Below are 21,311 nucleotides of genomic sequence, written 5' to 3' on the forward strand. Positions count from 1 at the left end.
TTAACTAATTTACTGCATGGTGATGTCACCATGGAAGGCCAAAACTCTCATCCCACCAAAACAGGATGAAAAACAGCTCTCACACTAATAGGGCCTTATCATCACTTTCACAGTATTGTTCCAACCTCAGTGTGGAAATATACATACAACACAGGAAAAATCATGTTTTGACTGCACTGGGCCTTTAACACTTTAAAAACAGAATATCTGATAGAAAGAACATACACATGAACAAGCAAAATCAAATCACAAGCTTATGCAAAATGTTCTGCAGGTGTTTCAGTTATGAAGTAAAGTAGAACTACAACAATACCTCACAAGCGTTGTCCAATCCCTCGATTTTGCCTTCCATCATTGCCTTGGCAACAGCATCTCGGATTGTCTTGTAATCCTCTCCACACACAAGATATTGGTCTATCTGGCTGCCATCTTCATTTTGAAGGACAACAGAAGAGAGAAAGAGTGGTTAAAATGGTATGAAATATGGTTTATATCATCACATCAATACAGGAATACTTAGTAAAAATAAAAAAAAATCGCTACATACTCCAAAAATGCTAGCCATGAGATTCTAGATATTAAATACCCATTTAACAAATACAAACTTAAAAACATTTTGTATGAAATAAGAACACCCGAAGCTAAAAGATTGACTATCCCTGTCCCATTTCCAGCTTGGTACGGACATCGTATTGCTCCCTACATTACTCTCCCATAAAGAAAGACAAAATGGCCACAATACCTGCTGCAGAACTTCAGCAGGGAACAACCACCGGATGTCAGCCACCTTCAGGAGTTTCTGAACAAACTCCACGCCGCGCTGGCTTGCAGATCTTACGGATGAGGTAGACCCGGTACCAGTCGTTCCCGCTGCGTCTACACAGTTCTACCACGCTGGTCAGGAAGGCCGCAACGCCGTTAGGAGACTCCTCCTGCGATCCTATTGGACCATAATGGGAGAGGGAAGCGTCACATGAACACATACGATTGATTGAGAGGAGGACTAGGATAATTAGGCAAACGTATACTATTTTTTTTATTTTTAAATAGATAGGTTTTATAGTCACATACACCGGGTAGGTGAAGTTAGATATGTTGTTTTACAGAGTCAGCCATAGTAGTATGGCGCCCATTGAGCAAATGAAGGTTAAGTGCCTTGCTCAAGAGCACATCGACAGATTTTCCACCTTGTCGGCTCGGTATTCAAACCAGCAAACTTTCAGTTACTGACCCAATAATCTAACCGCTAGGCTACCTGCCGTCCTACTGTTTTAATTAAATCATTGAATAGTCTATCAAATCAATCATATATATTATACGACAGTTGACCTACACCCACAAGTATCATTTTGAAACACAAGGGTCGTGTTCAACAGGCACAAAATGGAAGAAAAAAACGTTATTAAATGGAGTGATACAGGCAGACTATTTGAAATGACCCAATGCTAGTTGTACCCAACTGAACAGGATCCAGGATGACGTACGTACCTGTGGCAGCAGCAGACAGCATGTGGACCAGCAGGTCTGCAGCTCTGTCCAGCCCCATGCGCACCCTGGCCACCTGCTGCAGGTACTCTACGGTGGCTGCGTGGCCGGCATCCAACTGCAGGAAGTCCCCCAGGAAGACCCTCTCATCCTGCATGCAGGCCAGCTGCTCCGCCACCGTGTGGCACTGCATCCGCTCAAACATGGAATCCTGGGATGGAGAGGAGGGTGTGACAATGATGTCACTGAAAAAGCATGTCACTGAAAGATACTACGTGTAGAATGTGTCACCCATGTAGAAGCTTGGTGAACTGCAACTACAGTTAGGCTCAATATAAACAATTCCCTCCCCCGCATGCCATTTCCCCGCAACACGGTGGAGAGGTTAGTGCCATCTGACTTCCCAAGGATCCTGGATAGCAAGACTATTTTACTTTCAGTTACGTCCATCAACTTCAAAACAGCCGTAAAAACAATATTTTTGGTAATTGAAAACCTATTTCACAGTGATTTAGATGGTCAAATGATTCCCTACACTATTCAGTGCTTGTTTTCTCAAATATACTGAAATTGAGCATGGAATTTCAGTAACCAGGAAATGACAAAGCGATTTCTACATTGGCCGCTTGTCCCAGTCTGCCATTGTCCGTTGTGCACGATGAGGAGATGACCACGCCTTTTAGTGACGTCGATGTAAGAGGGAGGGTGCAGTTTTCCCATCTGGCTTTCATTGTCAAATAGCAAGTCTGCATTTTAGAATGCTATTTTGTATTGGCCCAAAATAAATAAATATGTGTAAAACACTATCATTCCACTATTACTGCAGATAGATTATTATGGACATTTTCTGAAATTACAATGCAAACACTCTACATGTAGTTGCTTGAAATAGCATTATTCACTGAAATCGCACGAGTCACTGAAATAGCATTATTCACTGAAATCGCACGCGTCACTGAAATCGCACGCGTCACTGAAATAGCACACTTCACTGAAATAGCACACTTCACTGAAATAGCACACTTCACTGAAATAGCACACTTCACTGAAATAGCACGTGTCACTGAAATAGCACACTTCACTGAAATAGCACGTGTCACTGAAACAGCATTATTCACTGAAATAGCACATGCAGCCATTGACATAACTAAATCCACAGCAGTAAAGACTGAGTTTCAAGCATGACACTATGTATTACTTTTAAGGCTAGGATTTTGCATCAACTCCAAACAGTCAAATCAATGTACTTAGCCGATATCTCTTCACACCAACAATTACTGATGCATAACTCTTTATATACACCAACCACATAAATGCTACTGTAGATTTAAATGGGTCATACATACACCTACCTCCGTTCAATGGGCCATATGTACACCTACCTCCATTCAATGGGCCATATGTACACCTACCTCCAGACAGATGATTCAATGGGCCATATGTACACCTACCTCCAGACAGATGATTCAATGGGCCATATGTACACCTACCTCCAGACAGATGATTCAATGGGCCATATGTACATCTACCTCCATTCAATGGGCCATATGTACACCTACCTCCAGACAGTTGATATACAGAGAATACAGTTCATTCTTGTCTGATTCCTCCAAGATGTTGCTCTGTTCAACTGCTGTCAGGTGCTGCTGCAGGTAGTCTTTCACATCATCAAAGCTTCAAAAACAAACATGAATTTAATCAAACAGTGAGGGGCATTTGAAAAATGTTGATATATTTAAAATCATGAATGAAAGAGTAGTCTAGCAGTACTAGTCACATAATCACCTGTATTTGAGCAGGAGTTTGAGAACAACCGACCGAACTACTGGGTTTTTGTCAACAGAATCGTCAAAGGGAGAGAGGGCCTTGGTCAGAATCTGACGATGAGCTAGCAAAGAGGAAGAGGATTGTGAGGACAACAACACACAACAAGACAAACACAGTGGCCCACACCCCCATCTCCACCCACTCACCACCTCTGATGATGGGCACAGAGTGGACCTCCACCATGAGGAAGGAGAGCAGGTGGAGGATGATGGCCCTGCAGGGGGGAGAGTTGTCCTTGAAGCACACTGTTGAGACCAGGTCTATGAAGAAGGCGTTGCACTGCTTCCTGAAGCGGGCGCTCTGGTTGATGAGAACTCTGTATAATAATATGATTGACACAATCGTGACCAACAATTAAATTCCGTTACAGTATTGATGGGTTCTGACTCTAAACTTGAAATGGTGTGAATTATCAGGTATCCTATTGAAATATTGAGTGCCATAGTCTGGTTTCTACACCAGAAGTTAATGGGTATATGTAGGAGGAATGTATATGGTGGAGGCAATTCAGTTTGGAATGTATTGAGTAAATGGAAGGCAATCACATGTTTGCATGACGGTGGAGAGATGTGGTTTAGTGAGGAAGGGGGTCGAGGTCAGGTCAGGTCACATTTAGGGAGAAGGAACAGTTTATAGCCTGCATCACTTAACTTCCTGCCTAGCAATAAAGAGAAAGAGGAGACTTCACCCAAACTGGGGTATATATACTACCACTGGTGGAAATATGTCTGTCTTATGCAGCTGTAAACTTGGTTTGAGCTTTACTAATCTTCCATGAGTGTTTACAAGGTTCATTTAGAACCTAACAGTATGAAAGCACTTAAAACTGGTGAGCCTAAAATGCATACACAAAAACGGTATTAGGTAATTAATGAATGGCAGTGAAACTAATGAATGGCAGGGAAATGAATGAATGAATTGAAGCTTAAACAACAATAAAACATTCAAATAAGATTAAATCACAATAAAGTCAGAGTTATTTCCATGAGGTTATCTTCTTCAGATAACAGAGCCATCAGTATGTCTAATAACCTTAGTCATGTACTAATCAATATGAGAGGGTCCGCCCTCACCTTATGTCTTCAGAGGGCCTGAGAGCGAAGTCGTCTGGCACAGCCTGCATGCAGAGAGGACAGAACATCTGACCTGGGACCAGCCACTGTCTGATGCAGGCCAGGCAGTAGATGTGGTCACACGGCAGGCTCAGGGGGTCATGGGGGTCGCTCATACACACAGGGCACGGCTGGAGGCCAAACCTGGACACGGACAAGATATTGGTATGCAAGTAAAGCATACAGCATGCAGGGCGTTAAGTTAGTTAAAATTATAGAGCTAGACACTAGTTATACACTATAATGAAGGCCCTGAGTTTTTCTTTGTTATGTGAATGTGACCAGGAAAAACTCCAGGTCCTTGTATATACCCACTATAAGTAAGGCACTGAGGTTTTAGTGGTCAGAGTCTAATCATGATCCAGCCATATGCTTCCTTTGTGGTATAATACCAGCCAATCTCTGCTTTGCTGGATCAGGATTCTAATAGAAACATACTTCCAGACAGATGCGGAAGGAAAGGGAATCCGTACCTGAAAATGCGCTCCATTGCTCCGTCTTTGCAGGCTTTCAGTATACCGATCACCGCCTCAAACGGCTTCTTCATTTTCAGGTCAGAGTCCTTCTCCAGGATCTTGATAGAACAAAGACAACAAATGCCATTTTGAAAGGAAAGGAAAAATGACACTGAGCAAAAAGATAAACTCAACATGTAAAGTGTTGGTCCCATGTTTCATGAACTCAAATAAAAGATTGCAGACATATCCCATATGCACAAAAAGCGTATGTCTCTCAAATTTTGGGCACAAATTTGTTTGCATCCCTGTTAGTGAGCATTTATCCTTTACCAAGATAATCCATCCACCTGACAGATGTGGCATATCAAGAAGCTGATTAAACAGCATGATCATTACACAGGTACACCTTGTGCTGGGGACAATAAACCTGCACATTTTAGAGCGGCCTTTTGTCATACAACACAATGGCACATATGTCTACAATTTTGAGGGAGCGTGCAATTGGCATGCTGATTGCAGGAATGTCCACCAGAGCTGTTGCCAGAAAATGTCATGTTCATTTCTCTACCACAAGCCTCCTCCAAACTTGTTTTAGAGAATTTGGCAGTACATTCAAAAATCGGCCTCACAACTGCAGACCACATGTATGGTATCGTGTGGGTGAGCGGTTTACTGATGTCAACGTTGTGAATAGTGCTCAATTCGTTTGTGAAGCATCATAGCACAGTTGAAAAATATATGGCAAATAGAAATCCAAAAAGGATGACGTTGAGAGATAGATGGGAGAGGTTGAATGTTCAGGTTGAATTTTTTTATTTCACCTTTATTTAACCAGGTAGGCTAGTTAAGAACAAGTTCTCATTTACAACTGCGACCTGGCCAAGATAAAGCATAGCAGTGTTAACAGACAACAACACAAAGTTACACATGGAGTAAACAATAAACAAGTCAATAACACAGTAGGAAAAAAAAAAGAGTCTATATACATTGTGTGCAAAAGGCATGAGGAGGTAGGCGAATAATTACAATTTTGCAGATTAACACTGGAGTGATAAATGATCAAATGGTCATGTGCAGGTAGAGATACTGGTGTGCAAAAGAGCCGAATAGTAAATAAATGAAAACAGTATGGGGATGAGGTAGGTAAATTGGGTGGGCTATTTAACGATGGACTATGTACAGCTGCAGCAATCGGTTAGCTGCTCAGATAGCAGATGTTTGAAGTTGGTGAGGGAGATAAAAGTCTCCAACTTCAGCGAATTTTGCAATTCGTTCCAGTCACAGGCAGCAGAGAACTGGAAGGAAAGGCGGCCAAATTAGGTGTTGGCTTTAGGGATGGCTTTACTTAAAAATCAAACAATGTGATTTTCTGGATTTTTGTTTTAGATTCCGTCTGTCACAGTTGAAGTGTACCTATGAAAAAATTACAGACCTCTACATGCTTTGTAAGTTGGAAAACCTGCAAAATCGGCAGCGTATCAAATACTTGTTCTCCCCACTGTATATATTTACCCCAAAGATATATATATGGGGGATTGGAAATGATGCAGACAATTACATTGATGGAACCAATATTCTTTCCTCAATATTAAGCAGATCCACCCCTTTAAAAAGGCATAAGCTACGGACAATGTACACAATTGCATTTTATCAATGTACAGAGATACCGTGACGAGATCCTGAGGCACATTGTCATGCCATTCATCCGCCGCCTTCGCCTCATGTGTCAGCATGATAATGTATGGCCCCATGTCATAAGGATCTGCACACAATTCCTGGAAGCTGAAAATGTCCCATTTATTCCATGGCCTGCATAATCACCAGACATGTCACCCATTAAGCATGTTTGGGATGCCCTGGATCAATGGGTACAACAGCGTGTTCAAGTTCCCGCCAATATCCAGCAACTTCACACAGTCATTGAAGAGGACTGGGACAACATTCCACAATCAACAGCCTGATCAACTCTATGCAAAGAAGTCTCGCCGCATGAGGCAAATGGTGGTCACACCAGATACTGACTGGTTTTCTGATCCCCACATTTTTTTACGGTGTCTGTGATCAAGAGATTCATATCTGTATTCCCAGTCATGTGAAATCCATAGATGAAATGAATTGAATTTCAATAGACAGATTTCCTTATGTGAACTGAAACTCAGTCAAATCTTACAAATTGTTGCATATTGCGTTTATATTTTAGTTCAGTATATTATTCTGATATTAGCCCAGGCAAATCAGAGGAGTGGTGTGGTTACCTGTTACACTGACTAAAATAGACCACTGAAGGGCACCATTTTATTTAACTAGGCAAGTCAGTTAAGAACAAATTCTTATTTACAATGACGGCCTACACTGGTCAAACCTGGGCCAATTGTGCGCCGCCCTATGGGACTTCCAATCACGGCTGGTTGTGATACAGCCTGGATTCGAACCAGGGTGTGTGAAGTGAAGCCTCTAGCACGGAGATGCAGTGCCTTTGACCGCTGTGCCACTATACAGTACTATACATACACTAAAAGGACAGACACAGATTAAGCCCAATCCTGGATTTAAATCATTTTTGATGGAGATTGTCAATTGACATCAGCATTCCTATAGATATGACCCCAGACCACACTGACCTGGCACAACCCTCTGGTGTGCTCCAAGACCAGAGGGTTCAGCTTCTTCTCCACCGCCTCGATGCCCAGTAACATGTGCTCCACAAACAGAGACAGGGTGACGACGCGGTTCCACCCAGTCCTACAGAAACCACAGAAAAAACAAGTCACAAAAAAAATACAACTGGCATTCTGTTGTTCTAAAGTTTTAGCAGCTACCAAATAATACAAAACTGCCCTTCAGATGACTGGACAGCTTTACACTTCTTTTAAATCAAAATTAAATAAAGGGACAATGCAACAAACAGAAAATAACAGTTGATAAATAGAGTCAGTTTATATACTGGCCATGTCAATGTCACTGTGTCAACCTTGCCATTCAAGTTCCAGGTCATTGAGATTGAATCCCTGTTAACTCACTGAACTCTGTGGACCATGGCCACGCTCCTGTCCTTATAGTGTCTCAGATTCTCCTCGGAGCAGACCAGCTCGATGGGAACCTGGAGCCTCTTGACCTGTCTGAGCCAGACCAGCCGCTGGCCGTCCGTGTCCAGAGTCTGGGGCTCCAGGTACTCTACACAGGCCACGGCCGCATACACGTCCAGCACCTGGGGAGGTAACGCATGCTTTGAGGGGTAACGCAGTCTCATGTAGCTAGACATAGCATTATCACATTGGCTCTGCATCCTGGCAGAGGAGAACATAGATGCCAGGCACACAAGGCTATGGTCAATGCAAAATGACACAATGCAGAGGAATCTACTTAAGATATCCTTGTTCCTGAAAATGTTTTATATGAACACAAGTATTCGTGCCAATACAACACAAGCCACACCGCATAAAGGAGTGATATTACAGCAAGCATCTCCCCTACGCTTGAGCTAAAACACAAATATTTACCCTCCATTTCATCTCTACCAGCATTCAAAAGACTGGAAGAAAACAAATGTATCATTGCTTGAAATAAAATGAAGAATCCCTTTAACGCTGAACTGGCCTGCTATACTAGACTTCGGTGGAGGCTGCTGAGTGGAGGACGGCTCATTATAATGTGTGCTGCTCCTGGTTTTAATTTCAAGATCTTCACACCTAGAAGCCTCGCGCTCTGCTTGCGCTGGCCCACAGTTAGGACTCCAGTGCAGCTGGTATAGAACATAGTGTTTTCCCAACGCCCCAGTGGAGCTTCCCAGTAATACTGACCAGTTCATCCCCCTCTCTGGCATGTGTGTTCCCCCGGAGGACCTGGGCCAACTGGGGCTCCATGCTGATCATCCTGGACAGGTTCTGCAGGCGGTTCTTAAACTCATGGTAGGCAGCGTGGACCCAGGGCAGCGAGGTCACTTCCTTCCCCATGACGTCATCGTGACGCAGCCGCAGCTCGTTCACACAACAGGTCAAGGCACCGCAAAGGAGCTGGATGGTTGGTTAGGATGTATGGATGCGTACACACACACAAACTAATAATTAACACCTTGAAATAACAATTCAATTAATCTTTATTTAGGCAGGACTCTCCAGTCAGAAACAGACATCCATGTTTTCCAATGATTGCTGGGATCCATAAAAACAGACTAATGACATAATTTTATAAATGTTGAAAGTAAAATAATGAAACTCATTACCTGCAGATCCTCTTGACAGGTCACATTCATGGTCATGGAGATGAAATCCTGCAGGTACCTGTGGAAGAACTCAGCCTGCATCTCCGGGTCTGCCTCTGAGATGTAGCGGCCCAGTGGGGTCTTCCTAAAGAACTCCTCAAACTGGCCCTGAGTGTGACCTGAACATCCCAGAAACACCATAACTAGGTTAAATGAAGAGAAAATAACATCATTCCTAGATAGAGACCTAGTACTGAAGAATTATTGAACACAACACATAGACTACAACCAGGGATGTAGCAGTAAAACGATGCTGAACGTTGGTCAAAACGTAATGCCCTATTCACTAAATAAATTAACGATCCTCCAATACAACCCCTGGTTACAACATAACAGGGTTCCCAAACTAGCAGTAAAACAATGCTGAACGTTGGTCAAAACGTAATGCCCTATTCACTAAATAAATTAACGATCCTCCAATACAACCCCTGGTTACAACATAACAGGGTTCCCAAACTAGCAGTAAAACAATGCTGAACGTTGGTCAAAACGTAATGCCCTATTCACTAAATAAATTAACGATCCTCCAATACAACCCCTGGTTACAACATAACAGGGTTCCCAAACTAGCAGTAAAACAATGCTGAACGTTGGTCAAAACGTAATGCCCTATTCATTAAATAAATTAACGATCCTCCAATATCACCCCTGGTTACAACATAACAGGGTTCCCAAACTAGCAGTAAAACAATGCTGAACGTTGGTCAAAACGTAATGCCCTATTCATTAAATAAATTAACGATCCTCCAATATCACCCCTGGTTACAACATAACAGGGTTCCCAAACTAGCAGTAAAACAATGCTGAACGTTGGTCAAAACGTAATGCCCTATTCACTAAATAAATTAACGATCCTCCAATATCACCCCTGGTTACAACATTACAGGGTTCCCAAACTAGCAGTAAAACAATGCTGAACGTTGGTCAAAACGTAATGCCCTATTCATTAAATAAATTAACGATCCTCCAATACAACCCCTGGTTACAACATAACAGGGTTCCCAAACTGGAGGCCTTAAGATTTTCTGATAAAAAAATAGAATACTTTTTTATTTTCGTTGTTGGACATAAGACTGTAAAAACACCAGGAAATCAGCTCCAAGTGATTTAAATGTAAGAAATCTGTTCCAAAGTATTCCCACGCATAACAGAGAGAGACGTGATTGTATACCAATGTAAGCAAGGTTTGAAATGATTATGTTTTAGTTAAACATATCTGTTTGGGCTTCTTGCAGTCTACAAATAACTTGAAATTATGTTCCGGCCCCCCAACAAAAAAATAAAATGGGCCCTCGGCTGAATCTGATGATCCCTGACATATAAGTTAGACATATGAGGTATTGTCATAACCCACTACCTTCATGCTGGAGAGCATGGACCCAGAGTTCATCCAAGTAGTCCCTGATCCTCCAGCTGAAGGGCATGATACAGCCGATGTTCTTGTCCAGCCCAATGTAGTTCTGGACCAGGATGGTCTTTGACTCTGAACTGGGACAGGAAGGGAGGGGTTAATATAGAGATAGGGAGTTGTTGATTCACTGACATTCTAGAATCAGAGCTGACAGAAGACAGCATCTCTAGTCTTGAACACAGAAATATAATTACTAGAAGGGACAAAGCCCCTCAGACCATGGTAATTTGACTGTAATACTCAATATGGCCGCCGGTCCACCCATTGTAGAACAACAACTTGATTAGAAATGGCTGTTCTTGTCATTTTATTTCTATGCTCTCTAGTCCAACAACATAACCATTGCTGTGACAGTACAGTACTTACTTGCGGTCCAGTTTTGTGTAGGGAACCTCGAGTAGTTTGTCGTTCCCAAAGATGTCCAACCAGAGTTTCTTAACCGCCTCTCCAGAGTTGGAGTCCAGCAGAATGTCCAGGTTGCGGTCGCGGTCGATGACAGAGACCAGCTGGGCCAAGAAGGGAATAACCACAGCCTGCACCCTTTTCCATAGGGTGTGTCTGGTACAAAAAAGTAGAAAATCAGTTTAGCAGAGCCGTTTATGGGCAATATGGTACAAGGCAAAATGTATGGTTATTTGGCCAATCAAAAATATCTTATGTCCCTTTTAAAAAGTTAGTTAAAAAAAAGTTATCTTTAAAGTCCCTTTGAATTTACAATGAGAATTTGTACTGGCATAAGAGGTTTTGAAATCATAGTGGTCACTCACCTGAATGTCCCTCCTTCCTGCAGTGCGTCAATGTTGGACGCCTCCTTGATGACCCAGTTATTTGAGGACAGTTTGAGCGTGTTGTCATCATGGGTCGACAGCAACGAGTGAAGACGTCTCTTCACGGTCCTCAGAAATTCAGCTGTTCAAGAACATTCATAGTCTGAGTATTATCATTGAGAATGGAATGCATGTCAATGATGACCCAGTGTTGTGCTGTATCCATGCAAGCTTGGATATGGTAATGCCAGAGAAGTATGGAGGTCGCTTGTAGAGTCTCTCAGTTTTCAAACTTCTCCGGCGCTAGCACGCACTACTGCTTAGATTTAGCACGCCAATGGGTAAACAGTTATTAAGAATTGGCCTAAACAGCAATAATAACACATTTATTTTATATAGCACTTATTACTACAAGAAGAATCTCCAAGTCGCTTTAAAAATCTAAAAATAAACAATTAGTACTATAGTAGTTATCCTACCTCTTATTTGTTGGTTGTCAGTCAGGAGTGTGAGCAGGATCTCCACTCTCCTGGTACTACGGACTCCGCCCTCCAGCTGGTCTCTGAGCATGCCCACTGCGCTCTGCACACAGCTACGTACCAGCGCCGTGGTGTCCACAACACTCCCCCAGCTCTGCAGTAGGAACATGGTCAAGACACATGAAACACGAGGAAGGTGTTCCAAAACAACATGGGTTATGTACAGTAAAACAACATGGTTTATGTACAGTAAAACAACATGGGTTATGTACAGTAAAACAACATGGGTTATGTACAGTAAAACAACATGGGTTATGTACAGTAAAACAACATGGGTTATGTACAGTAAAACAACATGGGTTATGTACAGTTAAACAACATGGGTTATGTACAGTAAAACAACATGGGTTATGTACAGTAAAACAACATGGGTTATGTACAGTAAAACAACATGGGTTATGTACAGTAAAACAACATGGGTTATGTACAGTTAAACAACATGGGTTATGTACAGTAAAACAACATGGGTTATGTACAGTAAAACAACATGGTTTATGTACAGTAAAACAACATGGGTTATGTACAGTAAAACAACATGGTTTATGTACAGTAAAACAACATGGGTTATGTACACATGATATTTAAATGGTGCTACAAACAGGATTGTTTGAATTTTTGCAGTATTACTGTAATTTTTACAAGAGGAAGTTCATCATACAGAATGCCAAAACAATATTGTAGCAAATAATAACACCTAAATATTAAAATGTTAAAGTCTAACATCCAAAAGTGCATCCTCTTTTAAAGCATTAGATTGTATCTCAGTTTATAATGCTAAATAGTGTAGACGTGTCATATAGGACCTTTCAACCAAAACTCTGATGATTTCTACACTGTTTGTGCAATTTCAGTGCCTGTTTTGTCACAAACTGAAATTGAGTGTGGAATTTTAGCAACCAGGAAATTACATTTGCACTAAATAACACAGCCACGAAGTCAGAACGGCAATCCCATTTTGACAACGGATGCCCCTCTGGCGAAGAGAAATCAATAGACAAATATCACAGCCAATCACAACACTGGCGGGTAAGTAATGGTGTAAAACTCACTGTTTGGTCTTCATGTTCCAATTCCTGTTGCTCTGTCTCAGTGTACATGTCATCTACCTCCATCGCTGTGCATAAACATACAAGGCTCTTTTAACGATTTCAACAGGTCATTTTTTCTGAAGAAGTGTATCAGTACGAAGACATTTTGTCATGATCATCAATACGAGTCTTAAAGGTCATTCACCTTCAGGCTCATCCTTTTTCTCCTCAAACAGTTGACTGATGGTAAGGTTTCTCAAGGCTTTGATATCTGACACAATATCTTTCGATCTTCTGAGGTCATCAATATGAACCGACCTCCAGGGGTCTATATTGGATTTCGAAAAAAGAATAACTTCATAAATTGTTTTTTTACAAAAGTTTTCAATCTCAGATTATCTTTTGAGCACGTATCCCATTTCAACATATTCTAAAGTTGTAAAATGTTTGAACCAATGATAACTTCACCTCCATGAAATCCGACATAGGATGTCCCTCCTTCCATTCTTGGCAATTTAGTAATGAAGTAGACAAAGACCTTGCCTCCCATCTCCACTTGTCTTGATTTGTTGATTTCATTGATGGCAGAATATCTGAAATGAATTAGATAAATTAGATAAATCATAATCAGATTTCGTTTTTTAAAATGTATTTATTTAATGACATGTATTCCAGACTTCACTTACTTGGCGGAGGCAATGAGATTTGCACTGTGCGACGCTTCATCAAAATCTGACTGAATGATCAGGATTTTGTTGCCAGATGTATTCTCTCTCCCATTTCCAGATGTGAGGAAATGACTAAGAAGAGAGCAATGTTTTTAACCTGACCAAAAGGTTTCAACTCAACGGCTAATGGACAATCAGTTAATCATGATGAGGATGAACTAAAAGGTGTCAAACCTGATCTTCTTGAGGAAGGAGTGCTCAGTGTCAAACTGCTGAAGAGAGAGAAGCTCGACATTGTTCACGACCTCTTCCAGTGGCCCAACATCTGATGCTGTTAAAAGTCTGGAAAAGGTAGTCACCTTGGAAAGTAAAAAAAAAAAAAAAAAATAGGACTATATAAACAAACGTTTAATAAGAGTTATATAATGTCATGTCCTAAAGTTGCCAGAGTTTTCAGATATCCTGGTTGGAGAATTCCCTCCTGATAACAGGAATCCCCCAATCAAGATTTCTGAAAAAACTAAGAATTATTGGAATATTGAAAGCCTACATTTGATTGTGGTAATTTAAAAAAAAATATATATAACAAATTGTTACCTCTGTGAAGGAGGAATGGCACTGCTCGTCCTGTTGAGTGTGAGAGAAGATGAAGTCGGCCAAAGAGGTGTGCTTCTGGTCCTCAAAGTAGATCCTGGCCAGATGTTCACTCTCCACCCTGGGGAGAACAGTGCAGTCCAGCCGAACCACCGAGTCTGGAGTGGCACAGTTCAGAAGGATCAGTTTGGCCTCGTCCAGGACTCTTCTTTGGGGGTCGGAAATGTCTGTCTCTCCCCTTTGCTTCTCTGTCATTTGGAGGACCACCGAAGCACACGTGTCGGAATGGTAGCCAATGAAAACGTCAGGAGGTAGGTACTTGTATGTCTGGGGGGCCATGGTGTGTTGGTTATTGAGGGCCACAAACTGCCCAACCCATTTCTCCAACTCCACAACAACTTCTCTTTGTTCCTCCTTGAGAACTGTATGGATGTCCAGATAGTGCTTCTCAAGCCTGTTGATGAGAGGGATTGGAAACTGTTTGTAGACCACCTCTTTCTCCTCAATGACAATGAGCCTGAAGTCTTTGTGTACTCTGCATTTCACACGATGTGTCCCCAGTCCCAGGTCAACGTACTTCTGTCCTCCCAAGCAGACGTAGTACTGGTTTAGAGCATCGTAGAGACTTTCGTAGAGGTTCTGCAAGTTCAGGAGCACGACGGTTCGACCGGTTTCCATGCAGATCTTGACTCGGTTGATGTTGCGGCAGATCTGGGTGTACTCTTGGTCCTTGGGGAAGCTAGACCCGAAGATAATCTCTGGCTGGCAGCTCTCGGAGAAGAAAGTCTGCTGCAGGATCTGTAGTGCTGCATAGTTCTTGGTCAGAACTAGCAAGTAGCGGCACTCATCCTCCTGGCCAATCGCAGAAATGTTTTGTCTGACAAGATCGATGGTGCTGATGCTCTCCAGGTTCAGGTTGATCTGTATCTTCTGGAGCCTTTGGGTGAAGACTGTGACTGCATCCACGTCGTCCCTGCCACTGAAGTTCCTGAGGACCGCCTTCACAATCTTCTCTGCACTAGGCCTCTGTTCGGAAGCCTTGGTCACTGCGAAAACCATCTTGATCAAGCTGTAGTAGTCACGCAAACCAAAGAAACCTTTCCCTTGTTTACGGCAGATGTTTAGGTAGGCCCTGGCAAAGGGTTGGAAGAAATCCCTGACCTTCTCCAAAATCATTGTGTCAGACGAGCATATGCCTTTAGCGCTCTCAATCAGCTCTTTCTCGTCGGGGTCACAACGTGAGACGAAAATGCCTCTATTCATCTTCGCAGGATCCAAAGCCCAGTTGGAGATGCCGATGAATCCAACCTTTTTGTGCGGTAGCGGCTCATCATCGATGCATCCCTCTTCTAGCAGAGGATGGAGGGTTTTCAGGGGCATTTTGGGAGAATCCTCAGCCAAGCCAATCTCATCCAGCACCACCACAGATATATACTCGTTCAGGTTCTTCCCCTCCTGGAAGCGACCACATTGCTTGAATGTGTTGATGATACCCTCCGGTGTGGAGTGAGGGCTGCACTGGAAGGACACCAGGTGAATCTGCTTAAGCCTTTTGTAGAGGTCAGAGTGTGCGGCTTGGCCCTGCATGGCGTCTGCCACCAAGGTTTTAGACAGAGATTTTGAACTCCCAGGTTTCCCCACCAAGAAGAGGGGGATTCTCAGCTCTATACAGACCACCATCATGAAGACATTCTCTTTCAACGCGTTGTTTCGTGCAATAGTTTCGCCCAAGGGCACTCCGCTCAGAAGGAGATCCTGCATGAGGGAGATCTCTTGCATCACTTTGAATGGGGTGTAGGTTTCAGTGAGGTATTTGCAGATTCTCTGTCTGTACTTGTCCTTGTTTTCCAAACAGGCATGGTAGCATATTCCCAGAGCCATCACTACAGACCACAAGACTGGGTCTCTTGCTTCTGGCTCCCTCTGGTTCCTCTCACTCCTCTCTGCGTTTTGATTTCTCTGATACTGATTTAGCTCAGCAAGCAGCATCGCATGGTTTTTGTAGAACCACACAAAGGCTTGCATGCAACGTTCTACATCCCTCAGACTTACGAAGCTACATTCGTCTTTCCTTGTCCGCATGTACCTCTGCGAAGCAGACAGGACATCCGCGATCAACCTGGTGTATACTATATCAATTGTGTTGGTCTCAACCACCCTCTGGACAATCTGCTGGATGTACATTTTTTCAGTGTGATCATTGAGCTGGCCAAAGTCCCACACCAGAGGTATCATGCTGGGGGGCAAGGCCTGGACTCTGTACACCAACTGGCGGAGAGGGATGGAGCCCAGCTTCTCATCAGTCTCTTCAGCTCGGACTCGATATCCCAGTCCAGCAGATTCCAACCTCTGAATCATCTCATCAGTGTGTTTTCTGTAAGGGTTGCATGCGGCGATGATCTGCAAGCCGCAATGGGGCACCAAACACTCTCCCTCCACTGTATTATCACAGAGGACTTCCTTGATACTGCTGATGGCTTCCGTGGTGTTGGCTTCGTCAAAGAAGAGGACAGAGTCAAAGCTGTAGTCTTGTTTGTTGGTGAACGCAATGGCTTCTGCTTCCCGGATTTTGGTGTAGATCATGTCTGAGCTGGTCCCACCATGAACTTTGACTAGCTTCATGTTCTCCGTGGCCACTCCGCTCCTCCTAAGCTCACATAGGAATTTAATGAGCCTTGTCTTCCCACAGCCTGTCTCCCCCATGATGATGACTGGGATGCCACACCTGAAACGCATGTGGATGGCCAGCATCTTCAGTATATTGTCAGTGGTGAGCTCATATGTTTCATCAGGATCAAGAGGCCACTGGATTCCCAAAACATTGCAAAGGCGTTCAATCTTCTCCCCTCTGGGCAGTTGGTCAAAGTCGATATTGAAAGGGACTCTCTGTAGCTTTAGACCCTCATACAGCTCTCTGGTCATGATGTCTCTTTTGATCACCCTTCTTGTGGATGGATCGATGGCGTCAACAGAGTTCTGTTCGTTGGGCTGAAGATGGAAGCCAATGAAGGTCATGGACACATGGTCATCGTTGAAGAAGATGTATGGATGTGGTTCTGACTCCCATCTCTTCCTGATCCGGAAGGGTGCCAAGTCTTCATCGCTGACCCCAGTCAGGTCCATTTGCTGCCTCCCGGGGCTCTGGTCAGAGATGCTGAGGGACGGTGTGGCAAAGTCCTTGGCCATCAGTATCATGAAGTCCACCACAAAGTTCTTGAATCCCTGGAGGGTGTCCCCGGTGAAAGAGGCATCACAAAAGACTGACGTCTCACAGTCTCGTAGTTGAAGGTTTAGGAACCATGCGAAATTCCTTAACTCGGCCCACGATGGGTCCATTATGCCACAGAACATAAAGAGCATCTGTAGACATTCTACATAAGTGCCTTCCACCCCATTGTACATGAAGGTGTCCAGGTCGATTTGATTATGGAAACGGGTCAGATACTGGTAGGGTCGTTGGTATGCTTCACTCCTGAACTCTTTGTCATCCATGAATGGGTCTTCAAGCTTTACAAAGGAGGGGTCCTCCCGCATCCTCATTTCCAGATCTAGAACCTCTTTTGGTGGGCGGCAGAAGACATTTGGGAACACATCCAGGAATGTGGAGTTGGCACGTGCATTCTGTATATAAATAAAGTGTGAGGAACGAAAGTGTGAGTGTTCTTTTTCTCTTATCACAATGAAAATGTATGGGATTTAACACCAAGAGACTAAATATTTACCGTTCTTGGGCCATTTCTGGGCAAGTTTACTGTTGACTGTAGGATCTCAATGACATAAAGCTGTTTGTTGCTGCATTTCCACATCCTTCCCTCAGAATCCATCAAATATCCCAAGACCAACAGTTTAAAGAGAAACTCATAGAGGCCTTTCCGCACCTGTTGATAAAACATGTTTAAAAAATAATTTAATCAAAATATCACTAAATTAATCTAATTGGTAAACATTCTATCAAAAAATAGTTAAACTATCACTACACATATTATAATGACCAATAGGCTACAGTATATTTACCGAAGATGTGACATCGAAGTGGAAGATGATGAGCTCTTTCGACTTGGGGGTATTCAGCAGAGACTGAAGAATAACATTCTCATCAACCCTTGGCTCGATCAAGCGGATGCATTTCAGCAGTGACGGCTTCTTGGTGGAGTGTTTCAGTTTTTCATACAGCCTCTTGATGTAAAGGGACTTACCTGAAAGTGTGAAGATCATGTCATTATTTTAAGCATAAATCCAGCGGATAAGTAGGATATATCAAACCACCAATTCAATGATCAACACAGGAGTTTACATAAACTGAAGGCCAAATATACTCACCAACTCCAGCTCTACTGGACGACACAACTCCAACAAACATCCTGTCCTTGAACACAGCAGCAGCACTGCTCTGATCTGACGGGACCGTGTAGTGTTTGTTGAGGTACCTCTGGATGCTGCTCAGGGGTTCCTGGGGCACCATGTGTAACCTGTACTGGCTGAAGGCTGAGGGAAGGTAGGCATGCTCTCTGTCCGAGCTGCAGATGATCACGAGCCTGTAGTCCTTCCTGCTCTGCATTTTAATTCGCTGGAAAAAGCGCTCCACCTTGGAGCTGACTTCGTAGCTAAGCTGATCGCCGTAGAGCATGGTGTAAATCTTCTCTCCTCTGTAGCCGGCAGTGAGGCAGCGTCTGAGGAACAGCTCCACCTGCTCGTAAGGCGTGGAGGAGTTGCACAGTAGGACCTCATCGCATGTGGGCAGCGGCTCGTGTTTGCTGCTCATGTAAATGGAGATGCAAGACGTCAGGATCTCGTCGTGTGGGGAAACTATGAGGTTTGGACTTCCGATAGCCAGGCCCTTGGGCATCAATCTTTCAATGCTTTTGTATTTCTTCTCATCAGTCATGTCTCCTTCATTCTCATCACCTATGTTGGCCAGAATTTCTAGCAGTTTTCCTAAGCTTCGGACGTCGAGAGTGTCTGGGAGGAAAGAATTCATGTCTCTCATGTAGGCGTTCCACATCAAGTCCAACTTTCCTGAGCCGCTAATGTGCTCCACAAGACTTGGAAGATTGTCTGAAGAGAGATTCAACTCTCCAATGAAATCCAGACCTCCCTGTACACCGCTCGGCACCTCAACAAAAGTCTGGAAGTCAATGTCCTCATTTTGCACAGGTGGGTTAGTGAGGATCTCGTATTGCAGTGTGTGCCAGGTTTGCCTAAGATCAGAAGCTGTGCAGTTGGGTTTGACAAAGGAGAGCATCATGAGAACTTGGTCCTCCAAATTCGACACATTCTGCTGAGTCAGCTTACTGCACAGGTACACAATCTGCTCGGCGGTGTAGTAGTTCAGGTAGTAATTGTGGGATCTCTGTTTGTCCATGAAGTCGTTCCAGTACTTCAGACACTTCTCCATCTTCCTGCACAGCTCAGGAAGCTGCTCCACGATGCTGCCCTCCACCATAATCACACTGACAACGCTGCCAAGGTTGAAGTCCATGATGATGCCGGTGTCTTGGCTGAGGGAACTACAGTTGATGTTGGCCTCCCAGTGTCTGAACAGGGGGTTCCCTGCCGTGAACAGGGCAATGAATGCCACAGCTAGCCTCTGGACACTGGCGAAAACCTGAGGAAAAGAACACAAAGTGAATCCTTGTTTAGAACATCCCATACCAAATGCTCCTCTCTTCTATAACTATATGACTACCAAGCTCACCCTGAAGAAGAGGCTTCAACCTTAACTGACATGCATGGTTAAATAAAAGTTTAAATTAAAGAAAGAAAAAGACTACAGTACCTCTGCAAACTGGTCCACCTCACACTGGCCCTGGTCCCCTTTCCCAGACATGAGCATGAGTTTGTTCTGCAGTTCCCTCAGGTCCTCCAGGGAGTAACGGCGCATCTCATGGCCCTCGTCGTGCTCCTCTGGGATCTGCAGTTTCAGGGCCGTGTCCAGGCTCAACTGGAAGGACAAAAAGACAAAAATGATGCTGAAGCATGGCACTGTAGAACAAATATTCTACTCCACTGAAGTATCATTCTACACACTGGAGTGGTAAACGTTTTAACCGAACTTCAAAGTGTCGGTAAGCAGTTGGAACAAAGTTCTGGCTACAATGAACATGAGTAACAGATGATAATTCTAAAGATGGTTGAAAATAACAACTGTATATTCTATGGATTGATGTTCAGGCCTACCTTCTTTTGGTTCTGGGCACTGATGATGTAGATTCCTTTACTGTTGATGGCTGATGCTAAGGAGAGAGAGGATAGTTCCACAGATCCATGGCTGTCCTTCACAGTCTTCAACCACTCCAGGTGGCGTGCTGTGTCACGCTGCAATAAGGACATTCACAGTCAGGTAGTTTTCCACGTTTAAAGGGATAGTTATCTTTTTGAACTTTTGGCTTATTTAAGGTAGGTTGAAAGTAAGTTAAATATCCTAAAACGTCCTCACCAGCTTCTTTGGGAGGTTGTTGTCATTGTCCAATGCCCTCCACAGCTTCTTCAGCACCTCCTTGAAGGCCTGGAAACCGGAGTCTGGCTTCAATTCGTACAGCATCGGAGAGTAACCCAGGACAGCATCATGGAAGCAGGCCACACGGTCCACGTCGAGGTCATTCTCTCCAGCAGAGATGGAAGCCAGGTCAACAAACACTTTAAGCTCGTTGATATCTGGAATAGAGCACAACATACTGATTAATCCAATAGCACTACATTTATCCCACAATGGGTAATTGTGCAGACAAGCAGTTCAGATACAGTATAACAAATAACATGAGACCTCATGATAATCACATGAAATATAACTACACAAAACATGACTGTCTATTTTCAATAGATATAGTTAGTGACTGATTACTGACAGGTTACTCTCTTGAAGGTAAAGATGATCACCCCGTGTACCTTCAAGAGCCTCTTTAACCCAGATGACAAAGTTTTTCCTGAGGCCGAGCTCCTGGAGACACAGTCTGCGGGGCTCTGTGATGTCCACCAGAACCAGCTTTGTCTGCATCAGGTCATTGTCAATACGATCCAGGTGCTCCCTCTTAAAGTCCTCATGCGTCTGACAACAGAGATATACAGAATTTGTTTGAGTATTGTTTGACCTACCAGTACTTGGCTGAATACTTGTTTCTGATTGGCTGAAAGGTTTAATACACAGTTTAGTTCCATGCAGAA

General features: G+C 43.4%; 1 protein-coding gene across 1 annotated transcript in view; it reads right to left on the reverse strand.

Annotated features, from left to right (window-relative positions):
* Positions 1 to 779: 779 nt before the first annotated feature.
* Positions 780 to 21,311, reverse strand: part of LOC139423603 (E3 ubiquitin-protein ligase rnf213-alpha-like) — a 41,769-nt gene continuing 21,237 nt past the window's right edge. The window contains exons 21-48 of the mRNA XM_071175189.1: positions 21,036 to 21,195; positions 20,587 to 20,804; positions 20,328 to 20,465; positions 19,927 to 20,091; positions 18,471 to 19,755; positions 18,165 to 18,346; positions 17,873 to 18,028; positions 14,154 to 17,771; positions 13,791 to 13,915; positions 13,575 to 13,688; positions 13,357 to 13,481; positions 13,094 to 13,216; positions 12,910 to 12,974; positions 11,801 to 11,954; positions 11,322 to 11,463; positions 10,921 to 11,112; positions 10,501 to 10,631; positions 9,105 to 9,262; positions 8,683 to 8,895; positions 7,903 to 8,090; positions 7,504 to 7,624; positions 4,898 to 4,998; positions 4,386 to 4,568; positions 3,459 to 3,628; positions 3,271 to 3,373; positions 3,045 to 3,159; positions 1,489 to 1,696; positions 780 to 940 (exon numbers count right to left, since the gene is read on the reverse strand). Coding sequence (XP_071031290.1) covers positions 780 to 940; positions 1,489 to 1,696; positions 3,045 to 3,159; positions 3,271 to 3,373; positions 3,459 to 3,628; positions 4,386 to 4,568; positions 4,898 to 4,998; positions 7,504 to 7,624; positions 7,903 to 8,090; positions 8,683 to 8,895; positions 9,105 to 9,262; positions 10,501 to 10,631; positions 10,921 to 11,112; positions 11,322 to 11,463; positions 11,801 to 11,954; positions 12,910 to 12,974; positions 13,094 to 13,216; positions 13,357 to 13,481; positions 13,575 to 13,688; positions 13,791 to 13,915; positions 14,154 to 17,771; positions 17,873 to 18,028; positions 18,165 to 18,346; positions 18,471 to 19,755; positions 19,927 to 20,091; positions 20,328 to 20,465; positions 20,587 to 20,804; positions 21,036 to 21,195 — 8,814 coding nt within the window. The remainder of the gene's footprint in view (positions 941 to 1,488; positions 1,697 to 3,044; positions 3,160 to 3,270; positions 3,374 to 3,458; positions 3,629 to 4,385; positions 4,569 to 4,897; positions 4,999 to 7,503; positions 7,625 to 7,902; positions 8,091 to 8,682; positions 8,896 to 9,104; positions 9,263 to 10,500; positions 10,632 to 10,920; positions 11,113 to 11,321; positions 11,464 to 11,800; positions 11,955 to 12,909; positions 12,975 to 13,093; positions 13,217 to 13,356; positions 13,482 to 13,574; positions 13,689 to 13,790; positions 13,916 to 14,153; positions 17,772 to 17,872; positions 18,029 to 18,164; positions 18,347 to 18,470; positions 19,756 to 19,926; positions 20,092 to 20,327; positions 20,466 to 20,586; positions 20,805 to 21,035; positions 21,196 to 21,311) is intronic.

This window comes from Oncorhynchus clarkii, chromosome 13, assembly GCF_045791955.1.
Source record: "Oncorhynchus clarkii lewisi isolate Uvic-CL-2024 chromosome 13, UVic_Ocla_1.0, whole genome shotgun sequence".
In the NCBI taxonomy this organism is placed as follows: Eukaryota; Metazoa; Chordata; class Actinopteri; order Salmoniformes; family Salmonidae; genus Oncorhynchus; species Oncorhynchus clarkii.